At 35.9% G+C, this 26931-nt stretch overlaps 1 protein-coding gene across 1 annotated transcript; it reads left to right on the forward strand.

Annotated features, from left to right (window-relative positions):
* The first annotated feature begins 20278 nt into the window (after positions 1-20278).
* On the forward strand, positions 20279-25872 carry LOC149775576 (N-acetylglucosamine transporter UNC93A-like). Its single transcript, XM_089943496.1, has 3 exons — positions 20279-21196; positions 24537-24804; positions 25220-25872. The coding sequence occupies exons 1-3, from the start codon at positions 20279-20281 to the stop codon at positions 25441-25443; spliced, it is 1410 nt and encodes a 469-aa protein (XP_089799622.1). The 3' UTR covers positions 25444-25872.
* Positions 25873-26931: the final 1059 nt, after the last annotated feature.

The following is a 26931-nucleotide window of genomic DNA, read 5'->3' on the forward strand; positions in this document are numbered from 1 at the left end:
CGACTAGTTATCGTTGACGTAATCGTTTATTCAGTATCCGCTGTTGTTGTTGTGTCCACCGGCATATTATTATCAACGATAACAATAATGGCACCAATAGCCGTAACAATCTGTATTTCAGCTACAACATCAATTGCAGGTGTGCTCAATATCATTGCAAAAAAGATAAGTACTTGCACGAATAAAAATTATCCGATTACATGATAAAGTTGCACACGGCGACGGTAGCATACTCGAAGTTATCTTCGTTGTTATCAGCAGGTCTTAATGATGGAATTATATCTAATTTTGAGTTTACAGAAATGATTAAAATATACAACTGTGCTGGTATTAAAGGCACAAATATATTAAATTATGACATCACTAGAGCTACTTCAGCAGATCGTGACAAACACAACTCTCCTGAAAACAGCGATGATCTCGGTAAGTTCGATTAATCCTGAGTTTAACCTTAGTTTTCCAACTGCGATTCCAGTAAAAGAAATTGCACTAGCACAATTACGAGTATATCACAGTTGGCCAAATATCAGATCGAAATTATTTAATGATACACCAGCAAATAATTCGCTTGTATTTGCTAATAAAAATAAAGATGATGAAACACCTGACTGGAACGTTGTTGGGATACCAACTGGCAGTATTGAGATTGAAGAGATCAATGAAGAATTTCAACGTAGAATGAAATCAATAACGGGAAAAGAAGCAAAAATATCAATTAAAGTTCATGAACCGACGTTATCTTCTACAGTTGAAATACATTCTCCTGATTACGCCGTTGATATTTATCAATCATCGATAAGATCAATACTAGGTTGGCCTGATATTGCGCCAAAATATCATGGACCACCAGAACCACGTCGGGGTGATTTTATTACAGATGAAAAGACATTTATAACAACTCCAAGATAACTAGGTAAATACCCGTGGAGACAGAATATAATTGCTTCTTTTACTGTTGCTTCTGATGGTGAACAGCTTCCTAAAATAATAGAACAATTGTATACCCATGATGATAAAATGAATCTAATCATCAATGAAGGATTTATTCAGTCATTTTCCGATCCTGTTAATTCTGAATTTAGACAATCAATCAACAAACTGCGAAATATCTTTTCTGACAACTACAGTGATGATGTGAAACAATAAATCGTTGAGGCGATAAAACATCTAAATCAGGTTATATCAGATCTTAGATACGTCAATAAAACTGTCATTTGGAATATAATTCGCTACGGTGATGATGATGATATCTTTGATCGTTATGTAATGACCCTTAAACAGTTGTTTCTCAATCATTACGGAATAACTGAACAACAATTACCAACATTTGTAATACCAGGGATTAATGCCGACGAACTAGTAAAATCACTCAACGATCTTATCACGGAAAACTTTCCTAAAATCATCGAATCATGGAAAAAAATAACCCCACCTCCGCTTGTTCTCAGACATGATAACGATCCATACGGCGGCGGCAGACATGTTTCACCGGGAGTAGTTAATATAACATCGACAATCGCGGTTAATCTAGTTTGTGATGTGATCGATGGTAGCTATAACATAGATCTTGGAAAGTCAAATCAGACTCAACAAGGATACATTTTATACACGTTCACACCACAAGTACCCCCTGGGGATTTGATCGTGCAAGTACCAACCAATCCTGTATATCTGCGGTGTCATAATAATATGTTAATACGAATAAATTTTAAACTAACTGACCACATAGGACACTTAACTGACCTAAGGGGAGAAGAACTGATAGTGAATCTGTGTGTGAAATCTTAATGATTTTTCTGAAATATTTTATTTATTCTGAAATAATTATTATAATCTGAAATATTTTATTCAGAAATCGATGGGGTGGTTGGTACTTAAAATCATGCAAATCAATCAGATTGTTTGTTTTGATGGGGTGGTTGGTACTTAAAATCATATAAATCAATCAGTTTGTTAATTCTGATGGGGTGGTTGGTACTCAAATAAAAAATATTTCAGAATAAAAAAATATTTCAGAATAAAAAAAAATATATTTCAGAATAAATAAAAAATATTTCAGAATAAATGAATATATATATATATATATATATATATATATATATATATATATATATATATATATATATATATATATATATATATATATATATATATATATCAGAATAAATAAATATAAATAAAAAATATTTCAGAATAAATAAATATATATATATATATCAGAATAAATATATATATATATATATATATATATATATATATATATATATATATATATATATATATATATATATATGTATATATATATCAGAATAAATAAAAAATATTTCAGAATAAATAAATAGATATATTTCAGAATAAATAAATATATATTTCAGAATCAATAAATATATATTTCAGAATAAATAAATATATATATATTTCAGAATAAATAAAAAATATTTCAGAATTTAACAAAAATAAACAGTAGCATTATGAGCGGTTATCATTCATGGGTTTTCCTGCACTGGCCTGTGTGTCTCCATGGGATCCTTTGTTTGAGACTTTTGTCCCTAGACTCTGTCGGGTGAGACTTTGTCCCGAGACTCTGTCTTCATTTCAGACCTTTCTTATGGTCTTTTCTCGGCATCCCATGATCGTTTCCTTTCTGAATGTTTTTTTTTTGTGGGTACCCATGTGACGTAGAGCTTATACATCCACGCTACTGTTTATTTTGGGGGCGTCATATAGACATATCTCCGGATATTTTTCCCACCGAAACGAAATCAGAAGATTGTCTATGCGCCATGTACACCCCCCAGTTGTGAGATGTACATGGGCTGCTGAAGCCCCATTTTTATATAGGAAAAACCCTACCATAGGTACCATCGACAATATATGCCCGTCAGGAGATTCGAACTGGAGACCCCCAGAATGAGAGTCATCTGCGCTACCATTTGCGCTACAGTTCTTAATCTGAATTATATACGCTTTTAAAGTTATTATATAGCTAACCATCACTGAAGAAATCTCTATCTCTACTTAATATTAAATCATTTGATAAGTATAACCAATTTTTGAGTTCTGCACACAGATAAAGCGTATCAATCGGATTTAGAAAGTTAGTTATTTTTCGGGATAACATATGTACCGGAAGAACGTTCTGGCTAACTGCCACACTGTAGACATCGTAGCGAACCAGGAAAACCGATAATAAAAAAAAAATGTATTGTTTGTGCTAAATACAGTCATTCTGATATAAAATAGGGAAGATAATTCATTCTATTCCTGTGAAACTTCTCAGTTCTGTACACAGATAAAATGTATAAGTCAGATTTAGAAAGTTAGTTATTTTTCGGGATAACATATATACCGGAGAAACGTTCTGGCTAATTGCCACACTGTAGACATCGTAGCGAACCGAACGATTCGGCTACTTGTTATTATCGCAGCACTATAACACGAGTATCAATAAATGAACCGAACTGCCACACTGTTGACATCGTAGCGAAACACGAAAACCGATAATAAAAAAAAAATTATTGTTTGTCACTGATATAAGAGAGGTTCCTGTAAGACAACGGAAAATAACTGATATTCTTCCCGTTAGCCAGCTCTAGACAAATCAAAATTAAATAAGTGTGGTTTACATCCAAATAACTCCCATGTACATTGAAATTAACATGCATGAATACATCGCAAATTTGAAATAGATGTATTACAGCAACTTTCCACTTACGATCGTAAACACGTGTATGTGGATCCGTGACACGGTCAAAGGGAAGTAACTCAATTACATGAGTATGCTCAACGGAGTTATTCCCCTTCTTCAGGTAAGTAGTCTGCTCGTACACTATAGACCCGAATATTAAATAAATAGTTAATAAATATAATTCGAGGTAATTTGACGATTTATCTCATTAACAATATTGGAACATGATTCTTTGTTTATATTTCTTGGAAAAAGTGGATTTATATATATTTTCCGCGACTTTTTGTACTGAGGGTGAATTAATATTAAAATATTTCACAGCTAAATTTATTGATTGAAATATAATTTCTTCGCCAGTTTCTATGTTTGTAGATTTTACCGCCCTCTTTCCGGTTGTTTTACATCACCCAGTATTACCACGTGTACTATTCTCGCTCTGTGTAACAGTTTGAAGATTAGATAAATCATTATTTTGAGGATTCCCGTCAATATGATCGATCACAAGACCGTCTTTGATCAACTCCTTGTGACATTCATACACAAATCGATGACAGAGATAAGATTTCCTCCCAACAGTAAACAATAGATAACCATGATTATTAATATAACCAACTGGTACTTTTTTCTGACAATTTCTGATCACACCATTACGATTTGATTCTTAATTCTTGATGATAGGATGCTTCACAAACTCGTTCATATTTTGCTCCATTTATATAATAATAGTATCTGTTTAAATCATAATTTGTCTGAAAATTAAGTGAGATAGTCTTCTACGGATTTTATAGATCTGTCACTGTCATTATTTTTTTTTATCATAATTTTTTTTAAAGTTCCCTGTATCGCTTACCACCACAGCGAGCACATAATTGTGTTTTTCCTCGCACTCCAGCACCACATCGCAGACACGGTATTGATCCTAAACTACCATTACGAACAGACTGTGAATGTTGTCCGCAAAATTCGTTTTTACAGGATTTATTACAGCAAGTAAATGAGCCGATCATTAACCATTTGCATTGATACATTATATATAATATTTTTCATTTAAATACTTGTTTGAAATATAATATAAGCGAGTTCGATAGATTATCCCAAATCAAGCCCTGGAGCGTGGATAAATTTAATCTCGACAGAGTATCTCCCGACCTACCGATGCGAGATCTGGTTGATCCGAAAAATAAAAGCTTGATTAATAAAATTCATGGCGCCAAGAAAGAATTTCACACAGATGGTGCATCTTATACATGGTCAACATTCAAGATCATACGCAACGGTGTCATCGACGGAAACAGGTGATTGGATTATCCGTGACAAATATGATCCTGTGCACAAGGGTGAAAAAACTGTCGTACTAAGTAAAAATTCTAAACCAGATCTATTGACTGGCATTGACAAACCGTATTATGAGCGAGCGTATCCTGTGACCGCGGTTATTTATGGAATCTATGTGATAAATGAAAAACCCAACGTTGATAAATTAGCGCCGATGAAATTTTCAAAAATAAACTGTGTGGCTGAACGAGTAACAGAACATTTTACCGTTTCGACCCGTGGAAACGGCTTAACGGATAAAAGACGTAAAATAATAAACACGTGGGGAGAAATGGTTAAAGATACCGGGGCGTGAATCAAAGATGTGGCTGAACTAGGGAAAAAACTAAAGTTTCCAATAACCATAGCAGGAGATAACAGGAGAAATATTGTTTGAATCAAAATATAAATCAAAAGGAACTTCGATCGAAATTATTGATCATAACGCACACGCATGGACTAGCGCAGTAACAGTGTTTCCACGAAATCGAACTGTTAAAATTTACCGCGGAGACATGTTTGATTTTATTAACGAAATAAGTAAAGACGATCCTGTGTCAGTATGGTTATTTCAGAGTTCTTGCGTGGAAGAAAAAAATAAATTTGATCAGTTTGTACGACCTAATGGCGTTATTTATCGAAAAGATCTTCTCCAAGAGAAAATGAAAAATCTTGCACTGCAATATACTGATGATACTGACGAACTATTGAGCAACTGTTTAACTGTTCCGTCACTTGCGGCTCATTTTGCTAGAAGAAAAAATTCGTGGAAGCCAACTAGATTTGATTTTCTCAATGACATAATATCCAGTTGTGTCGAATACGGACACGGCGGACTATGGAATACTAAATACGATCACAGAGATGTTATTTCGGTTGATATGGTCTAGTGTTAGCCCGGAAGTTTTCTCGGGTACGGAGATTATTCTGTGTACTTTGAGCGATTCGGTCATCCGACGCACGAGATGACACGAGTATCAATAAATGGACCATTACCGGATTTTGATCTGACTGGATTCGCTCGTATCGAGTCATCCGAGTTTGCTATGGGACTTCATCCAATTTGTTATGTTTGGTTTGGAAAACATTTTCAGAAAAAATGTGGGCACCAATAGTACTGTTACGGTATATGCTTGATTGTGCGATGTTAATATCGTTGACGATCAGCGAAGCAATTATATCATATCGGAAACAAACCGAAGTTTGGTTACCACAACAAAAACAGTATTCTGATGATGAAAATCCGGATAAAACAGATTACGAGAATAAAATTACGAAAGATCTTGGCAGAAAAATAATTGGCAAGTTCACTCAAGGAGGATCATACCATCATAAACGACATTGTACAAGACTGATCATGGACGATGCTGAGTTAGATTTTATAATCGCTGATACAACGAAGAAAAACACGTTTATAAGTCGAGAAATAGCTTTCTTGTCAAATGGAACTAAACTAGATACAATTGTGAGCTACATGGACGGTGAGTCACCTCAGTATACTCATTTAAGATCATCGATGCTCGAATACGTTTCGATAAATCTGTTATCGATGATAAATAAGGTTTCTAAGTTTGCTGTCAGAGTTGCCACGGACTCGTTTTATATCAATAAAAAATATTCAGGATTGTTAGAACAACTACATATCGATACTTGTGCACAGTGGGGTTCATGGAGAATAAAAAAAGAGGATACACTCGATTATTCCGAATCCGCTGATGTTACGATCAAAGATATTTATTGTAAAAAATGTCAAACATTAAAGCTATCTTCTGCACCATCTTTGTACGATCCAATAACCAGAAATAAAACGGTTTATCTGAACGGACCGGGAGGGTCTGGTAAGACGACCCGAGCAATTGAATTATTTCAGAACTCAGATATGATTGTTTTAATTCCTACACATAGACTCGCGCGAGAGATGAAACAGCGAGGGGTACAATCGTGTACTTATCACAGCTTCTTCCGATGGAAGGGTGACGCATGGACTTCTTCGAGAATGGGTGAGAAATATATTCCTCGGAATATCGTTTGGGATGAAATATGTACAGCACCGTTAGAAACATTAAAAACGTTTCTTGATTGGCTATTAACAAGAAATACTGCTGTGATAATGTGTGGCGATCACGGTCAACCACCACCTTTTGTTGGACCATCTCCACATGATTGGCTGAAAGATTTTGTTGACCACTTCGAAGAAGTGACTGATGATCATAGTGCACTTGATCCAGAATTAAGGGATTTTAAAAAAATTAATCAGATTACAGCCGAATAAAATTCAATGTGAAGTAATGCGTGAAGTGATTTCAGAAACACCTATGAACGACTTTTTGCGCGCGTGGAGACCAAACGATTTGATAGTTGCAAGTAGAAAGATAGTCAGAGACACACTTCAACGAGAGTTGTTTCAGTTACAACGAGAAAAGTTTCCAACGTTGCCAGTTCCGTTATGTTATCGAGCAGCAGATACACGACGACAAAATATTGACGTTGATATACCAGGACAGACCGAGAAACAGAATTTAGTGTTGAATGATATTGTCACAGTTGATATCAACGCTGTTGAAGATGCGCTAAAAACAAATAAATCCCCGTGGACGCTTGGATACGCGATGACGATTCATTCATCTCAAGGATTAACTATTACTGATACAGTTGTTTGGATCGTCGATGATCGTATCAAGTGGTCAAATTTGGTTTATCTCGCTGTATCTAGGGTCAGAAGAATATCTCAGCTACGAAGGATTATCATGAACGAGTCAGTGATCAATGATAATGTTGTTGACGGTGACATAATAAGAAAAAATTAGCTGGTTATAAACAGTATGATAAAAAAATAAACGCGACTTTGATCTTGACGTTGAATTTATTAATACGCTGAAACAGCAGCAGAATAATCACTGTGCGAGTTGTAATTGTATAATGTTATGGCGGTATCTGAAAAATGATCCAAGACAATTTACCGTAGATAGGAAAGATAACCATCTTGGCCATACACGAAAAAACACGATGTTGACCTGTCTTGAGTGTAATCGACGTAGGGGTGCTAGTTAAGTGATTGCGGTGGTAAATGAGTGTCCTCGGGAATTATTTGTAGTTGTTAACGCACAAATCCACGTTGAGGAGAAGTTGAATCTAGTCTGTAGATTGCTGGTCTACCAGTGGATCTTGTTATGTTAGATATCTTGTGTGTCGTAATACTCCAGATAGGATCAGTCGCTCTTTTTTTTACCACCTTCAAGTTCACCACGTTCATATAAATATCTTACGGTCACATTACCTAATACTGGCTGTGTTGAAAAATCATATCGTTGTACGGGTATATTTTTTTTGGTAATTGCGTTAATAGGTTTCGTATTGGTTGTTCGAGTAATCTCATTATTTAATGCGGCTATCACACTTGGTAATCTTGCAACCCATTCGCGAGATCTTTTATCTTGAATAAATTCCCTCGCGTATTGATATCCAAATAACCGCTCAGCAAGTATTCGATTAAATAGTTCAACAATTGCCTGATCACGATGAATTGCAGCGTGTCTTCGTCTGAATTTGACATTATGTTGTTTCATCAACGATGACACTGGACCAAGAAATTCTTTGCCAGGATCAACCTGTAATAGTTGTGGCCATTGTAATGGTCCTCGTTGATAAATTCATTTAAACGTATCGGCTACTTCAGATGATGTTTTCGTTGATAATGGTTCTGCCTCTTTATATCTACTTGCAACGTCAATGACAGTTAACGCGTATTTGTATGTTTTTCTACGTACAGTATCATGTGGTAAAAACAGAATATCTGCCTGATGAACTTCATTAGGAACACTAACATCGAAATACGCGTACTGAATTCGTTTCGGTGATGGTAGGTAAATTTGCCATATTGCTTGTTTGGATAACCACGCTTTAGCAGTAGATTGCTTGACTTTTGCTGCATCAGCGAGTTTACTAATTGCTGCTTTACCCCTCCAATATCCCCTTGGACTATAATAAGTTGATTCCATTTATAATTAATTACCAGCCCCTAATACAAGTTTACCTTTCATCGCAGATTTTACTAACCAATTAGCTAATGATTCTTTGATATTTTTATTTTTTATGGAATCTAGCGAATGAATCAACTTCACATCTGCAATATGCCTATGTTGTAGATCTTTATTTTTATAAGCCACATCATGAACGTGACATGCTTTATCAATATCATTTATGGGATACTCACCTGGTTTTGGTTGATCCTGATTGTCAAGCCTGATATCAAGTCGAGTACCAGGACCACAATAATTATATCCTGGTAGATGTTTTTCTCCAGGGTATTTAGCCCATGGGGTTCCTGGGAACTTTGACATTAATTTAGCAATATCACCACCATCTTTTCTGGGTAAAAACGAAAACTTTTTTCTGTTACATATTGCACATCTTCCACCATATGCTATTCTCGCATTTTTTGTTGTAACCGTAGATAGATCATTAGTTGGAGTTTTAACTTTACAACGTAAACAATATAGATTCATATTATTTATATATGGATATAATTGATTTCTCAGCGACACGAAAACAAGAGCCAGTTAAACACCATCCTGCGTTGCCAAATTCGATCAGAATGATAATAATAGGTCCATCTGGATCGGGTAAGACGCAATTATTACTTAATCTGATAATGAGATGGTTAAAGTGGGATAAATTGTATTTGGTAGCACCATCAATTGATGATCAACGATGTTATGATGTACTTAAAGATTTCAATGAAAACGCAAGATTACTGGACGAAGATAATGATGTTATAGAGTTTATAACCGATATTGATGAAGCGCCAAGCGTTGATGTTTTAGACGGATTTATTAATAATTTAGTTGTATACGATGATACGATGCTGAACAATCAAACCCTGCCAGAATTTTTTCACGTGGCAGACATAAAAACACTGATGTGATTTATGTTACTCAGCGATACACACAAATACCAAAAGTGATCAGAGATAACTGTAATATTTTAGTTATGTTTAATGGAGTTGATACGCACACGTTGCGAAATATTCATCAAATTTGGTGTAGCGGTGACATGGATATAATTAAATTCAGAAATTTCTTTTCACAAGCACAATCAACCCAGCACAGGTTTATAACAATAAATTTACATGATCCTAGAACAAGATATCGTATTGGACTCGATAAAATTTTTGGATAAATTGATTATAACAATAAATTTACATGATCCTAGAACAAGATATCGTATTGGACTCGATAACATTTTTGGATAAATTGATAGCAGCAGATGGGGCGGGGACCTCTGGTATGTAAACACAACTCTCGGTCAGGTTTGTAGTGACCTTATTTTCTTTTTATTTCAGAAGAAGCTTATACTTTAAGCAAATTAGATTTCAGACAAGTGGTCTGATCGCCCCCTCTGCTGCTCCATTTCTACAACTTATTCATCGGAAAAAAACGAAAAACTCTTCTTTAAAAACGCTGAAAAACTAAATAAACGAACATATACGCTCACCTACGCCTACTTTTTAAATACGTTGGAGTTATTTTTACGAGAATAATGGTAAAATGTGTGCGAATATTTGCGGAAAACCCACGAATTACGTCTTTTTCAAAGGTCACCCATGCCAGCAAGAACGGTAACTCTTCCCGGCACATGGGTACGTACAAAATGTAAACAATGACAACAATACGACATAACTTGGGTTCAAAAACACACGAAAACTTGATTTTATGAAAAGGCAGACGTTTATAGCAAGGAATCCGATTATACAGACGTACTGCCATTCTTTATACCAAACTTATTACAAAATATTTGTACAACTTTTGTTGTGTAATATATTTTCGAGGTTAGAGACTCGACGGGAGTATCACTCACCGACTCAGTGATACTAGACGTATTGATAATATTATGTGATTGTGATCACTGAGATATTATCAATGTCAGGTCATCTGTTCTACGTACGATTCTTATCTAGAGACACTGGTATTAAAATTAAAATGTTCATGTTTAGTAGGGACGGAAAAGAGGTAAAAGTTCAACTATTTTTCAGATTTTTGAAGAATGAAAACAAATTCATTTAAAATTATCATGTCATTGTTTGTGAATATCAATATGAATATTGTCGTCATAAGCCAAGAATCGATCTGTAGTATTTCTCCATTTAAACAAATACATAATTATAAATATTTCTTGAGAACCAACTCAGTGCCAGTTTCTTCTCTCTGATACCACAATTGTATTTACTTCATGGACTATGTAATATTGCTCAAAACAATGGCCAGAATTATTATGAAAATATCGCAAAGTTAGGACATCCAAAATTTTATGTTGCACCATCCTAAGTTGACACTATAGAAATCCTGACTTACCGTAATGAAAACTTAGTGGAAAACCTTTTGTCATTGATTTTATTTTATAAATATGAAAACTGACCAAATATATCTTATGATAACTAAATTCAAAAATAGCAATTGTTATTTACTACATTGTGATTTCAGATAAATGTATATATGTACAAGAACACTGTAATGAATATGCACTATTGGTTTTAAGAGTAACATACAATTTCAACTTGGTATGACTCATGACTATGCTATTTCATGCAAAAATGTTAGGGGGCGTGTGATAAAAAGGCACAGCAAGTCTTCAGAAGTACCTGGAAGATAGAAAAATTGAATTTATTCTTGAAGCTGAATGTTCACAAAACATTTATATATAACCATATGTAAAAAATATGCAACTTTCAGCATGAAGTAACATGAGGTCAAGAATTTTCAAAAAGTGACCAAAGACCAATATTAAAAATGGTGGATGGTATATGTGTTTGAATGCTTCCTGTGAATTTATTTGAAGAGATATCATAAAGATGGCTCATTTTTGAAATCTGCACAGTCAAATTAAGCAGAAAATATTCCATTTTAAAAGCAACATATCAATTCAACTTGTGTATGACTCAAAAATATAGTATTTCATGCAAAAATGTTGGGGGGTGGGTGATAAAAAGGCACATGGGGGCTTATGAATTACCTGGAACATATAACAAGTCAATTTATTCTTAAAGCTGAATGTTCACAAAACATTTCTATATAAAATATATGTAAGAAATATGAAAATTTCAGCTTGAAATAACATGAGGTCAAGAATTTTCAAAAATTGCCAAAGACCAATATTAAAAATGGTGGACGGTACATGTGTTTGAATGCTTCCTGGGACTTTATTTGAAAAGATATCATAAAGATGGGTTCATTTTTGAAACATGCACACTCAAATTATGCAGAAAACATTCCATTTTTATATATTCTGTAATTATGAAAAAATCATCCCCTGTTGCTACTATAGACGCTGAATTTGTACAGTTAATCCTATAGAAAACAACCGACTTGCAATGGTTCCACACATACATGTACTATTAACTTTACTATAAATGCAAACTCTTGGTTGCAGATAGCAAACAAAATGAATACATTTTATCTACCTCAACATGATTTTCAGTGGGATATTAAACATACTTTCAGATAAAGCAAGTTGCGAGGAAGGGGTGATTTTTGTGTGTTTGTGTGTATGTGTGTTGTGGTAGAGATCTGACCTTGATCATTTAGGTCTCTACCAAACTAGTTAATGCTGGTAAACTGCCATGACTTTGTATCACACCAGTTTCAATCAGTTAATGTTTTGGAACTTCACATTTTGTATTTTAATTGGCTTATGCCTCCCTTACATTAATTTTAAATTATTCGTGTTCGGGAGAAATTTTAGGTAATTCTTGTCATTAAAATATTCTTTTCTGTAGTAATACATACACAAATAGATGGTCATCTTGGCCTTTTACTCGTTTGCTGCATAGTGTGACAATATTTTGATCTATAATTGAAGAGAGATAAATGCTGATAGCAAACTAGGTAACTAATGATTAGACTGATCTATTTTTTTTCTTCTTCTGATTTTCTGCAATAAAGCTCATATACTTAAATGCTGCCTCAAATACACTATTGCAATTCTTGGTATGCGTGAACTTTGAATATAATGTAATATTCACCAATGTAATCTCTGACAAGGAGAACTATGCGCACTGTTTACTTATGCATTCTGCCACCATAAATTGTTCAGTCATGTAAATATTGAAGGGTAGGGAAAGGACTAAAGATATGGAAGAACGGGAATCAGTTTGGGTGAATATAAAATAGTGTATATATGCGTTTGGCCGGAAAGGATTGGTTGGTAAAGAAAGTAAGATTTTAGTAAAAAGAATATTTTGAGAGCTTAACCAAGTTATAACTGAAAAAAAAACATAGACATTGTTTTATTGATGGAATTTCAGCCATATTACAGACGAGTTTGGAAATCCCATTACTGAAATTTGCGCCTGATTTTTTGGTGCACAATTGAAAACACTTGTTTGAAAATCATATAGATCCAAACAATGCCGTGGCTCTTATGGTTTTCTCTACACAGAAGCTGTCATCATGGCTATGTCTATACTAATAAATATAGGTTTGATCATGAGTCTTCAAAAATTTAAAGTTATTGAATTTTTAATGTCATGATATTTCCATATATTTACTATGGGAGATGAATTAGTACTGTGAGTCCCATATGTATGTACAAGTCACTGGTACCTGAGATGAACCAGAGATATAATCACGTGTTGGTTGCTCAAACTGGGCATCTTTCTTTATACAAATGAGATAAAACCGCACGGAGTAGTAATCACACAGATTAGAGATTGCATCATATCCATTCTCAAAATAGATATGACAGCGTCTTAACATGTGAAAATGCAGGTGTGACTTAGGCTTTACTTACATTTTTAATGTACGTTTGGGAATCTTTATGCTACAGATGCATACATTTAAGTGATACAATAAAGTTACATCCACTGGCCAATTTATAGCATGTAATTACGTGAAAACTTCCTGCGCCAAGTGGACATACGCGGTCACTCGCGATAACCGCCAGATAGATAGTATGGATGACACTAAATTTAGCATAGTAAATTCAGTCAGTATATCAATCTGCCCCGTTCACCATCTTCGCTAGCCAAGGCTCTGATGTGATAACCCTATCTACACCTTGGCGTACCGAACAAATATGTATGTGCTTCAGGTCTGGAATGTCATTGGATGCGGCGGCAAGACACCGCATCCAATTAAAATAAAGTTGTTCAGATTTGAACACTGTTCCCACATGATCAAGACAAGGGGGGGGGGGGCACACAACTTCAATGGACTGATAAATAAGCAATTTTCCAGTGGCGGTCCTTGTTTGCACAAATACCATTCACTCAAATAGACCTGTAATGGTCTTTCTTTGGTACGTATCCATACTTTCGATCGAAAACTTCTAAAGTATCCTTTTTAGGCCAATTGTACCCCCCCCCCCGGCTTTTTCGATCAATGTACAATGCACCATGCTACTGGGAGCATCTCATGAAACGCAATAAATGTCGCTAGGATAAAGCAACAATATATCGGTTTGATCCGCCAAGGGGTAGATAGGGTCATCATATCAGAACCTTGGCTAGCGAAGATGTTCCATTCACTTGCAAACTATATTTTATTAAAAGCTTTAAGTTGAAATCGTCTTTGCTTTTGGAGGTTGTGTTAGGCATAATTTAATGGCACCTTCTCGTTGCTTACATGAATATATAATGTTGGCATATTGCAAGATTTATTCATCCCACTGGACGAAGGATTGGATCTAAATACGGAAATACGCACATTAGGAACCGATTATATTATTTAATGTAAAAATAAAGTCATTCCAAAGGCGATATCACCACTATGGTGATAGTGTCATCACTTCTTCTCACATTGATAAAGTTAGCACACACACACACACACACACACGTTTTGTATGTACTAGTAACGGTTGAAAAGGTCGTCATCATAACGAAGAAAAAATATTGTGACTATTTCAATAGTCAACAAAGACCCATTGAGCGTTAACCTTACGATGTTAACACAGTTTGATGTGGAGGATGCCCTTGTCAGCGATATGGGAAGTGAATATACCTCAAAACAACGCACGACGATTGCAAGATATTATGTGCATTACAGAAATTCACATCAGGTTATATTCATCACTGTTAAGTCGCTTAGTGGAATGTGATGTGGACAAACACACAGAAGATTATCAAGGCGTCTTGATCCATACATGGACAAAGTGCAAAAAAAAAAAAAAAAAAAAAAATTAGCTACCGACTTGGAATGTATTACCTTTGCTTTGGACCAATCAACTAACTTCTATAGCGGCTACCCGTCGCATTAAACTGTTTCTGATGAGCGACTCAAGTTTCCATTTTCAGCGCATAAACGAACAGATTTTCATAATCTGCAACGTGGCATTAACACGTATGTCAGAAGCACACAGAGTTCCTCTAGGACAACAGGGAAGAAGTGAAAACAAATGTCCACATATTAAATTGATGCTTAGGGAAGGCTTGCGAAGATACGTTTTGTCTGAAGATGACTTCCATCATCAAGCGATATGAACTGATTCATGTGAATGCACACAAATGCCAATGATTAGATTACAAATTTCATTGCGATGTTATGTGACTTTTAATCTTGTGTGAAAGGACCATATATGTTACGTGACAACCATTTGAAGCCCTTGCTGGTTATCTCGTTATTTTCAAATTTGTGTTGGCCAATAAACAGATAAGTCAATTTTCTGGTATTAATTCATTTGCTTAAATTCTACCATCTTCGCTAGCCAAGGTTCCGATATGATTACCCTATCTACGTCTTGGCGGATCGAAAATATATATTGGTGCTTTGTCCTAGGGACATCTATTCGATTTCATGAGTCGCCTGCCTTGGTATGTAATGCCAATTAACAAATATCATAGTGCATTGTACATCGGCCGAAAATTGTGGAGGCAAGTTTAACATCAAAAGTGTGACTACGAACCTGAGGAAAACCGTTACAGGTCTATTTGAGTGAAAGAAATTTGTGCAAACACTGACCAGCAGTGGGAATTGCTTATGTATCAGTCCATTAAAGTTGGGTGCTCTCCTTGTCTCGATCGTGTAGGAACATTGTTCAAATTTGAACAACTTAATTTTGATTGGATGCGGTGGCTTTCAGTCGCATCCAATGAAATTCACAGACCCGAAACACAGAAATAGCTGTTCGATACGCCAAGGTGTAGATAGGGCTATGACATCGGAACTTAGACTAGCGAAGATGAAATTCTGCTAGGTTTGTCTTTACTGCAATTACAACAAGTGCCGGGTTCACCAGCACAAGTACATACCATTTACATCTGGAGCTACATCATTAACATGTCAAACCACCATATTATTTGAGATAAATTAAACAAGATCATTCAAGAAAACAGAGAGAAACAAATGGGAGATGGTATTTTACCTCGAACTAGGTCAACATTAAAACTGAGATAGTGCGAGCAAGCAGAACGTTGCCTTATAAAGAACTTGACATTCAGCACAAACTTGCCTCACACAGGACTTAATATTCAGCAAAAATTTACCGTATACAGGACTTGACATTCAGCAAAAATTTACCTTACACAGGACTTGACATCCAGCAAAAATTTACCTTACACAGGACTTGACATTCAGCAAAAATTTACCTTACACAGGACTTGACATTCAGCAAACATTTACCTTACACAGGACTTGACATTCAGCACAAACTTGCCTCACACAGGACTTAACTTTCAGCACAAATTTGCCTTACACAGAACTTGGTACTCAGCACAACCTTGCCTTACGCAAGATTTGACATTCTTGTATAAACTTTGAATGGCATTCACCATTTTATTATATTTTGGATGTTGGACCAGTATTTGCCAAAGAAATATCCTATTCACAGAGTCGAAAGCCCTACGCCAGAAAATACAATTCACAGTCAGTTGTTTTGTTTCTATACAAAAATAGACCAGTCTGACTTTGTAGTCTAATCCCAGCCTGATATTCACAATACAGACCGTATCTACAAGATAATGATACGGTTTAATCTGTAATTTGAACGGACGAAATATGATTGTTAAATTAGACGAGAAGAGTTGCTTTTCTGTAATTATCTGGGTTATACTAATCACCTTTATTTTTATATATAGGACAAATATAACCGTGGACCAACTCTTTGGTATAAAACTGCTGCGAAATACTGTATTAAAAATTGAACAAAAGCAAAACTGAGGATTTTCCTTTAATTGCTTTTTAAATCCTGTTAATTGCTTCCAATTTATTCTTTGCTCTCTTCACATATGCCGGGATAAACAACCTATTTTTCTGTTTTCTTCGGAGTACACAGTTTTACACGTTGGTACAGTAGAGTTTAAATGCGATTCTCCTGGGTCAGTGATTCCTTGCTCTGATTCCCATCCTGTATCTGTCTGGAGTTTCTTAAACTCGACATGAATCTAAGGTATTTTCCATGAAACAACGGAAAATCATATCTGCAAAGACAAAATAGTCTCTTTTATATCTCATTTGCGTGGTACTGTCACGTGAAAACCACTCTACAAGATCGAGAAGTAACAAGAAGATACAAAATATTGTCCAGTGGCAAACGATTTCCAACAACGGTTAGTTAATTGTATGTACGAGATGAGATGACCTTCCTCGACAACCGTCGATTTTTTACGGTGTATTTAATTTCTTATTTTCTTAACGGTCATGTTTTATCAGAACTATATTTTCAAGAACCACAAAGGATTTTCCAGAGAGCGAGATTTGTACGATGTTATTCCATTGTGAAATTTTCTCTTGTACCTTAGTTCCCAAGTGACTTAGTCGAGAAACAACCCTAGATATTTTCAACATAAAGTCTTTATCATGAGATTTGGTACATTACTGAACTAGATGTCAGTTTCACTTTTTAAGAATGCTGCAAAACGAGCGTTTGAATCGTTCAACAACCATAAAAGATTGAAAGTCCGTGTAAACGAGTATAAAGTACTTAACTTTCAGCAAGAGACTTATAAAACAGTAGGACATTACGTTATTTAGACTGGAAACATGTTGTTATGTAATTCGATCAATGACAAAGTGCAATACACAAAATGACAAGTAAAATCAAGATAGAAAGTTATTGGTTGCAGTATTAGCACGAAAAATACTAATCACGTGGCAATTTTACGATTAGGCCAGTTTTACATAATATTTGGAGCTATTCCATGAAGTATTCAAATAAGATTTTCATCTAGAGATGCGCAGCATGTAACTGATTATTAGCCATGATCCTTATCGTAATAAAACTACGTTCGCACATTGATAAAAAATCGATAAATATGCCCAAGTCACTCCTTTTCACGGTTTTATTCGTTCCTTTCTGTGATATTTGTATTGGAGAAACGTGTATGAATTTTGATATTGAAAAATATCACCATTTATTAAATTATCCGTCAATAGCTGTCATTCAAATCTTCACATGCAGGACAGCCCGAATGCCAGGTACTTGACCTAAGATGTGGTCCGCCTTTGTCTGTAATACATTGCCAGGTGCTCGCAGTATGTATGTATGTATGTGTATGTATATATATATATATATATATATATATATATATATATATATATATATATATATATATATATATATACGATTGTAGATTAATAGCTTAAGATATTTGTAAACATTTAAACTTGGATTTGACTTCAGGTCAACGGTATTCCCCTTGGAATAATCATGGTCTACCTGATCCTGGCCAGGTCATCAGACCTGACCTTGTTTAGGAATTTGATGGAAAATTGTAAATGACCAAGGTCCAAGGCATTTGGCTGTGTCCTAAATCAGGTGACAGCCTTTATATACGTTTGGAGTAAACAAAATTATTTCGTTCTTATCTTAACATCAGCTTTTTGTGGAGTCATTTGTTGTTGGGGTTCAGTTATAATTATGAATGATTTGCTTAGCTATTAATTGTAGTGTGTGTGTGTGTGTGTGTGTGTGTGTGTGTGTGTGTGTGTGATTTGGAATTTTAATGTAGCTTTAAAATCTGTTCAGTCATATCGCTACGATACCTGCAGGGTGAGAGTTTATAGTGTTGTCTAGCACTGGGGCACCATGCCGCAGTCATGTAGCATCATGTCCCACCCAGTCATATTGTCCTGACACCAGGCCGACCAGTCCTAACACTAACCTCTTACTGCTGATCGCCTAGCGAGGCACCTGTTAGTACTATTTTTCCAAGTTTTTGGTATGACTCGGCCGGGATTCGAACCCGCAACCTCTCGCATCTGAGGCGGACGCTCTTACCAACAGGCCACCGGAGCGGTGAATTATTTGTTGGAAATTACAATGTGCTTATTGACTTTTGGATTATCGTAAATTCACTGATGGACATTATGGATTAAATTATTTTGATGCAACAAGATTATGAGCACATCAACACAGTTAAATCTATTGGCATATCAGCACATTCAAGATTGGAATTTATTCGGAACACTATACATTTGGACTTGTGATAGAAATGTTAGGACTGCTTGAGACTACATTCACAATACTATAAGTTCCTTTACAATGTTCAATTTTTATTGTAAATAAATTATTTGTTGAATTTTACTAAACTTTTTGGTTTTCACTTGTTACTGTTACTTAGTTTAAGACCACTTGACCATATGTATCTTTCAGTTTGCAGTAATTATATGAAGACAATATGGAAAATATCCTGAAAAATGTACTGATCAATAAAGAAATGGATTATATAAACAATATACAGGGTGTGTTTTATGTTAGCAATAAGACCAATCTTAATATTGGATATAACATCAGGTAATTATTAGTGACTGCCTTGACTTGTACTGAAGAGTAACGTAACTGATTTAACTTTGCCTCTAATGCATGATAAATAATTGTGTGCCATTTAAATTTTATCAGCTATTTCACTTATTTCGTCCCAACTTACCTGCGTACTCATTCGAAATCTTTCAAAATAGCCCAGGTACATAATATTTATCCCACTGCACAAGCTGAGCTCACAGCTAGAGGAATGGGCTACGCGAAATCGTCTCTAAATGTCCAGCGGGGCAGCGATTGTTTTATAAAGTTATATACAGTCCAAATAATTGTTCAAGCAGCGACTGCTTGAAAGTGTTCTACGACCATAGATATAGAGCTGCACATGACGCCATTGTCTTCCAGTATGGAATAGTTTGCCTATTGTTCAATTTTCGTTGACAAAGAAAACTGTTGTAATCACATGATTATATGGACATGCGCAGTGATGGAATGTTATGAAGCTGAATGCCACTGGGTATAAATGAAATGTATCAAGTATCCAGCAAACTATTTGGATCAGGACTATTTCACTGGAGAGTGTAATTCAAAATGTCTCAACCAACCAAACTAGAAAATGAGCTAGATTCAGAAGATATAATCTCTCTTGAAGAAGGCGATGCAACCGCTCGCAAAAAGGCGCTTAAATTAAATCTTTTCTGGATCTGCGTGATATGGGTGTTTGCTTTCACGGCTTATTCTGGTCTTCAGAACCTCGAAGCCAGTTTGGTCCCACAGTTTGGGGTGTATTCGTTGGCCGCCATTACTGGAGGGGGACTCATCTCATGCATTGTAGCACCCGCCGTCATCACCGCAATTGGCGCCAAAGGAGCTTTAATCGTGTCATGGATCTGCCTGGGGATATTTGTTGCCGCCAACTATTATCCAAAAGCATACCTTTTGATACCGGGTGCGGCCATAGAAGGCTTGTCGACCGGCCTGATGTGGACAGCTCAGGGAGCTTTCCTCGCCACCATCTCTATGGAATATTCTCATATAACTGGAGATTCTATGGAAAATGTTATCGGCAAATTCTTCGGCATCTTTTGTATGGCTTTCCAGAGTACACAGATTTGGGGGAATGTGATTTCTTCGGGGGTATTACACGAAGGAGGTTCTCGCGCCGGCCCCGGTAACCACACAGGAGATCCACCCTCATTTTGTGGAGCAAAAGATTGCCCCTGGGATCAAGCGACAGGAAATGTTTCAGAGAGGGGTCCGTCACTCCCAGCCCAGTGGAGACAAGATCTACTGATTAGTATCTATCTAGGTTTTACTATTATAGGATTGATCATCACAATTTTTCTCTTGAAACCCCTCAAAGCTGCACCGCCGAGTGGGGTCAGCATAGGACGTCAGCTGCTCGCTACCCTACGTCTGCTGGTTACTAACCTCAACATGGCGCTCTTGGTTCCTTTTAGCATGTACACTGGCATGGAGCAAGTCATTCTTTATGCTGAATTTACAAGGGTAAGAATACTGATATCCACATTTCATCGAATATAGTAGAAATAAATCCAGATTTTATAGTGCCGTTTAACCGTTTGACTGTTTCTAGGTCCAAATGTAATAAAAGTCAAGAGATAGAAAGAGAAAATCAAAACAAGAAAGGACAGTTTAGAAGCGGCTATCAAGTTATGTGTGATTATAATATTGATTTGATACAAGAATTATATTTTCCTTTATGCAGCAATCAGCGACCTGGTATAAAAAAATCGTAAAAAATAAAATACATAAGTGAGGTCAAAAAGGTCCATATTTTTGGATACCTATATTAAAACAAAGCATAAGAATATTATCCACTTGACCAGAGAAGTCAATGGCAGTTCATAGCAAAAGTTTATGCACCCAATCTCCAATTTATACTTGCAATTTTCATGTCCGAAAGTAATTTTTGACACCATGTGATGCCCACAGTGCAAACACAAGCCCTTTTCCTAGATGACAATTCAGCCAAACAGTGTGTACTAAACAGGCTGATGCAACTGAAAATAGTTGTCATCCAAGCCGTTTTTGAGATATTCTACTCATAGGTGCTCGACGCGAGCTTGATGTTAAGAAAAAAAAACAATAATCTGAAGGAAAAAATCATACAGAATGACAAAAAATACCTTAGATTACCCCCATGACCCGTTCTGACATAGGACACTCTCTGTCATACTATATAAGAGAGAAGGTACGTAACTACTTGGTTCCACCCATGAACCTCGATTTCCTTCTACTATTTCCGTCTTTAAAGGCAGACAACCAAACTCGATGGCTATTTTTTACTCCTGAGATACTTTTCTATTCATCAAGCCATCATTGACTTTTCTGCGTTGTACCAAACTGAAGTTACTGGCTCCGAAACGTGCGATTTTCGCGAATGTTGCCTGCCGGGACAACGCCGTGCTCATGTGACAACTAATGAAAAGAGCTACATATACCATGTTTGAGACTCTACGATACATCCTTTCTTTAATTACAGAACACTGGTAGATGCAAAAGTAAGTTTTTACTTACAATTAACTCGATTCAACTTTAGCAATCCCGTTCCATGGAAGAATTAGACATTGTCTTCTTCACTGCACATACATCGGATACAAGCGACTCTCATTTTCAGAACATGTACACTGTTGGGCACACACGTCAGTGGCGAAATATAATCGGCTCAAAAGGTTATACTTAAAAAACATCGATGCATCAGAGAACCGTGTCACGATGTAGACTATTTGTACCCAGGCAAAAATAGGTAATAACATGATCGCAACATGTTAGGAATCATTTGAATGTTTTAAATTAATGAGAGTATACATTAACGTATAGCTTTTTGAGCCAATCATATTTCGGCGTTGACGCGTGTGCCGCACAGTGTACGTGTTTTGAAAACGAGAATCGCTTGTATACGATGTATGTGCAAGTGAAGAAGACAATGTCTAATTCTTTCATGGAACAGGACAAGTTGAATCGAGTTAATGGTTACGAAGAATTTGAAATTAGTACAACGAAATGGGATTTTTAAACATTCAAAACATAATTCTTCCTTATATTTTTCCATATCGGACCTTCACTTTTCAGAAGAGTGTCCAAATTGTCTGGAGACAAAACAGTATAACTTTATTTCTCCTACGGTGTTCTGTACTTAGAATGAGTTGACTGTATCTAAATATATTGATCTCCCGAACATAAACACTCTTTTTGTAAAGACCACGTGCGTCAAAATTGTGGAAAAATAAAACTCTAGATAATATAAATTATCAATAATTTCGCATAGGATGTACTGGTGGAGGCTTACAATATATTTGTATCTACCTAGCCCAATTACCTTGCGCAAGATAACAGGTGTGCAAACAAACAATGGATCGTATCTAGGGTCACTTTTGATTTTGTTATCACCACCCGCATTGTTATAAGATTTTGTTACTCGTTGGGTTATTTATTCCCTTTTGAAAATAAAATCACGTTCTATATAACGGTTTGGCTGGATTATCAGAATAATGACGTATCAATTTATAGCAATGTGTATCGTATGATTAAATAATGAAGTAATTATCCGCGTTACATTTTCTCCTAAAAGTTAATAAACGAACCAGTCGCAATTTTCTTTTAATATACTCTCTCTCTCTCTCTCTGTGTGTGTGTGTGTGTGTGTGTGTGTAGGAAGGGGTATTTTATTTATTTGCTTGATCTTTCAAAGTTTAGTTTAATATGATCCGACCGACATAAAAATGAACGATCTCAAGTTAACTGTCTACAGAGCAAATAATTACCTAATAACTTTTGCAGGATCCAAATAAAATGTGGTCAAAACTTTGAACATTAACTATTTTGATCATGGCTTCAAATTTACATTACCTCACTATTTAACATACCTTGTAATTCTTTAGGAGATGTTTTTCGCTTCTTTTTACTTTATAAAATTTGTCGATTTTTCGATGCATGGATAAGAGACAATGCATATTCATCATAGTCGTCTGATCCCCTCTTCTTTTGTGTGTGTGTGTGTGTGTGTGTGTGTGTGTAGGAAGGGGTATTTTATTTATTTGCTTGATCTTTCAAAGTTTAGTTTAATATGATCCGACCGACATAAAAATGAACGATCTCAAGTTAACTGTCTACAGAGCAAATAATTACCTAATAACTTTTGCAGGATCCAAATAAAATGTGGTCAAAACTTTGAACATTAACTATTTTGATCATGGCTTCAAATTTACATTACCTCACTATTTAACATACCTTGTAATTCTTTAGGAGATGTTTTTCGCTTCTTTTTACTTTATAAAATTTGTCGATTTTTCGATGCATGGATAAGAGACAATGCATATTCATCATAGTCGTCTGATCCCCTCTTCTTTTGTGTGTGTGTGTGTGTGTGTGTGTAAACTTGTATGTCTAAAAGTCAATGCCCAATGCCTTCTTTCAAGTATTAGGTGGACGTCCTCGTAAGTCTTAGAATTTCAGGTTTTATCGCTTGACTATGACGTTTTCACGACGGCATTTGCCTCATGACTGGATATAAACTGCCCGTAAGGTATTAAAGGTAGTGATTTTTCTGGAGACAGAATCTTTGCTAAATAGTTTTCGTTTTCTTCGTTAAGATTTCTCGGGTATAAATTTGTAAAATCACACTTTATATTACGAAATTGGTCTGTTGAGGAGGAAAATACATTCTTTTGTGTAGCAAGTAACATTCCTTAGGAAGATTTAATGACATAAAAAGACGGGAGACAGCAGACGTAATTTTATCGTTGTGTGTTTGCATTACACTGGTTCCTGCAGTTTCCCTCCCTGTTTATGTTGTCGTTAACAAAAATATATATTTAATTCACAGGCGTACGTAGCCTGCGAACTAGGAATCAGTTATGTTGGTTTGACAATGATCTGTTTTGGGGTGGTGAACACTGTGGGGTCGTCCATCATCGGCATGGTGGGAAACTACCTTGGCAGGCAGCTGCTTTGTTACATCGCCATGGCCTTAAACCTCGGAATTCTGGCTGTATTGCTATACTGGACACCAGATCAGCATGAAATTTATGTCTTTTTCTTCATCCCTGGAGTATGGGGACTTGCAGACGCTATCTGGCAGACACAAAGTGGAGGTAATATTCCACCTTATATATCCTATATTTGTGACTTGATCTTTCCATATGTAGATAGAACTTTGACTACGTCAATGTATTTGTGCACTACTTCTGTAAACAAACAAGTTTTTGTCATCTGCTTAAACGTTTGCTTCGATTCCAGTACTTTTTAAATATGTCATAAAAATAGTTTAGAACTAGGCTTCATTGGTTTTGGGAACGTTTCTCCAAAACAGTGTGTAACCTAGTAGCTAATGTTGCGAACAAAGCTATCAAGAAATGAAGACGGACGTTTTGGAGGCAATTGGTTGGAAACTTTTGATCTTATGTACTTGAAATCATATATTGTCTTCAACATAATAATCATATATTGGTGAAATCATATGTTGTCTTTATCTTGTTGTTGTTGGTATTATTATTATTATTATTTCAGCTCTGATTGGCTCCATCTTTTCTGACCAGCAGGAACCGGCGTACGCTAACCTGAGGATGTGGCAGGCTCTGGGTTTTACCGTAGCCTACATGTATAGTAACTTCCTCTGTGAATTTGTCAAACTGTATATAATCGCTGCCGTCCTCGTTCTGTCCATTATCTTGCTGACTGTGGTGGAATTGAGAGTCAAAAAGGGAAAGCTAGTTATAGCCCAAGTAATTTAAAGGTCACGCAATAACATTTGTCGATTTCTTTTAACATTTTTATACACCTGCCGTAAGGCCAAGCGTATTGTGTTATGACTCTCTCTGTCTGTTATATAGTTGGTATCCTCGTAATGATGAAAGCGGTCACCCGCCATTTGCTGTTTTCAAACAGGGTTAAAAGATCAAAGGTCAAAATCACTGACTGAAATAGGCGCCATGATTTCTGTACAATGACATTAGTTCTGCACCACAAACGTAGACTAAACATTCTGGATGGCATGGACTTGGAGCAATGAAGAAACCAGTCGATTTTGGGGTTAAAAGGTTAATGTTAAAAGTTACTGTGACTGTGACTAAAGGAAGAAATGTTTCTGCACAATACCGTTAGTTCTATATCACATATCAAGATTGAACTTTGTAGATGATTTGTACTTGTAAACCTATTAAATCGGAGTCAAAAGATCAAAGGAAACAGTCACTGTGGCTTAAAATTGAAAACAGTTTTTACTTGTCATTAATTATCTTGGGCGAGGGGCTGTTGAGAAGCCAAAACAAGTACGGCAGGGATCTGTGGGACGGAATCCATGACGATTCGGGAGGGGGACGCTGGCTCCCCTTCCCGTAGTCCTACAACGTAAGACACATTACCAAATAATTTTGTGCTGGGGGTGGTGGGCCTTACCGCCTAACTAATGACGCTGTGTAGCGTGTTTTTATGTCGACTAACAGTGTGACGAAAGTCAAATGTTAAGGAATATTACACACAACTGGCAACCAATAACGACGCTTTTCTACAAAGTAAAGATATAATGTCTTTGGCAGACTTACCCTGATGTCTTTTCTCTCTCACAAAAGAAATGGGCATGTTTTCAAGTTTCGTTGATCTTTATTTTAGTTGGCTGGAAAGCGATGAAACCGGGAATGCCGGAATGGGGTTAAGTTGAAATATTATACTTTAACGAAACGAATAAAAATATATTATGCATATTGGAATTGTAAGAAACGTTTCGTTTCGTTCAAGAAACATATCCCCAACATGAACCAACTTGAACATACTTCGGCATACCTCGACTACCGTCGCATTTCAACAAATTCAAATGTATGTCAACGGAACTCGAAAAATACGTCCATTTGATACTGTCAGATTTTGATTCCACCAGGATAAAAACAGCACAATAAGTATATTACTTACATATCAATTTGTGGAAGAGTGTTGATACGAGCTGCCATGTGTATGATATATTTGTGAAACTATGACTACTCCTTCCGATGTCAACCGACACCGGAACACGCTATACAAGCCCGTTATTTGGATAGTAAGATATAGCACTAAAACAAAAACAACATGTGCTATGTCTTACATTGTAGGACTACCCCTTCTCGGACCTACACCTGATGACTTAAACTTTAGCTGTGCCTATTAATTCGTGTCAAAAGATCAAAATAGAAGACGACTAATACAAAGAAGAAGACTGGCTTTTGCATAGAAACTGAAGTTCTTTTCCA

The sequence above is a fragment of the Sinohyriopsis cumingii genome, chromosome 19, assembly GCF_028554795.1.
Source record: "Sinohyriopsis cumingii isolate HCF-2022 chromosome 19, ASM2855479v2, whole genome shotgun sequence".
NCBI classification, from domain to species: Eukaryota; Metazoa; Mollusca; class Bivalvia; order Unionida; family Unionidae; genus Sinohyriopsis; species Sinohyriopsis cumingii.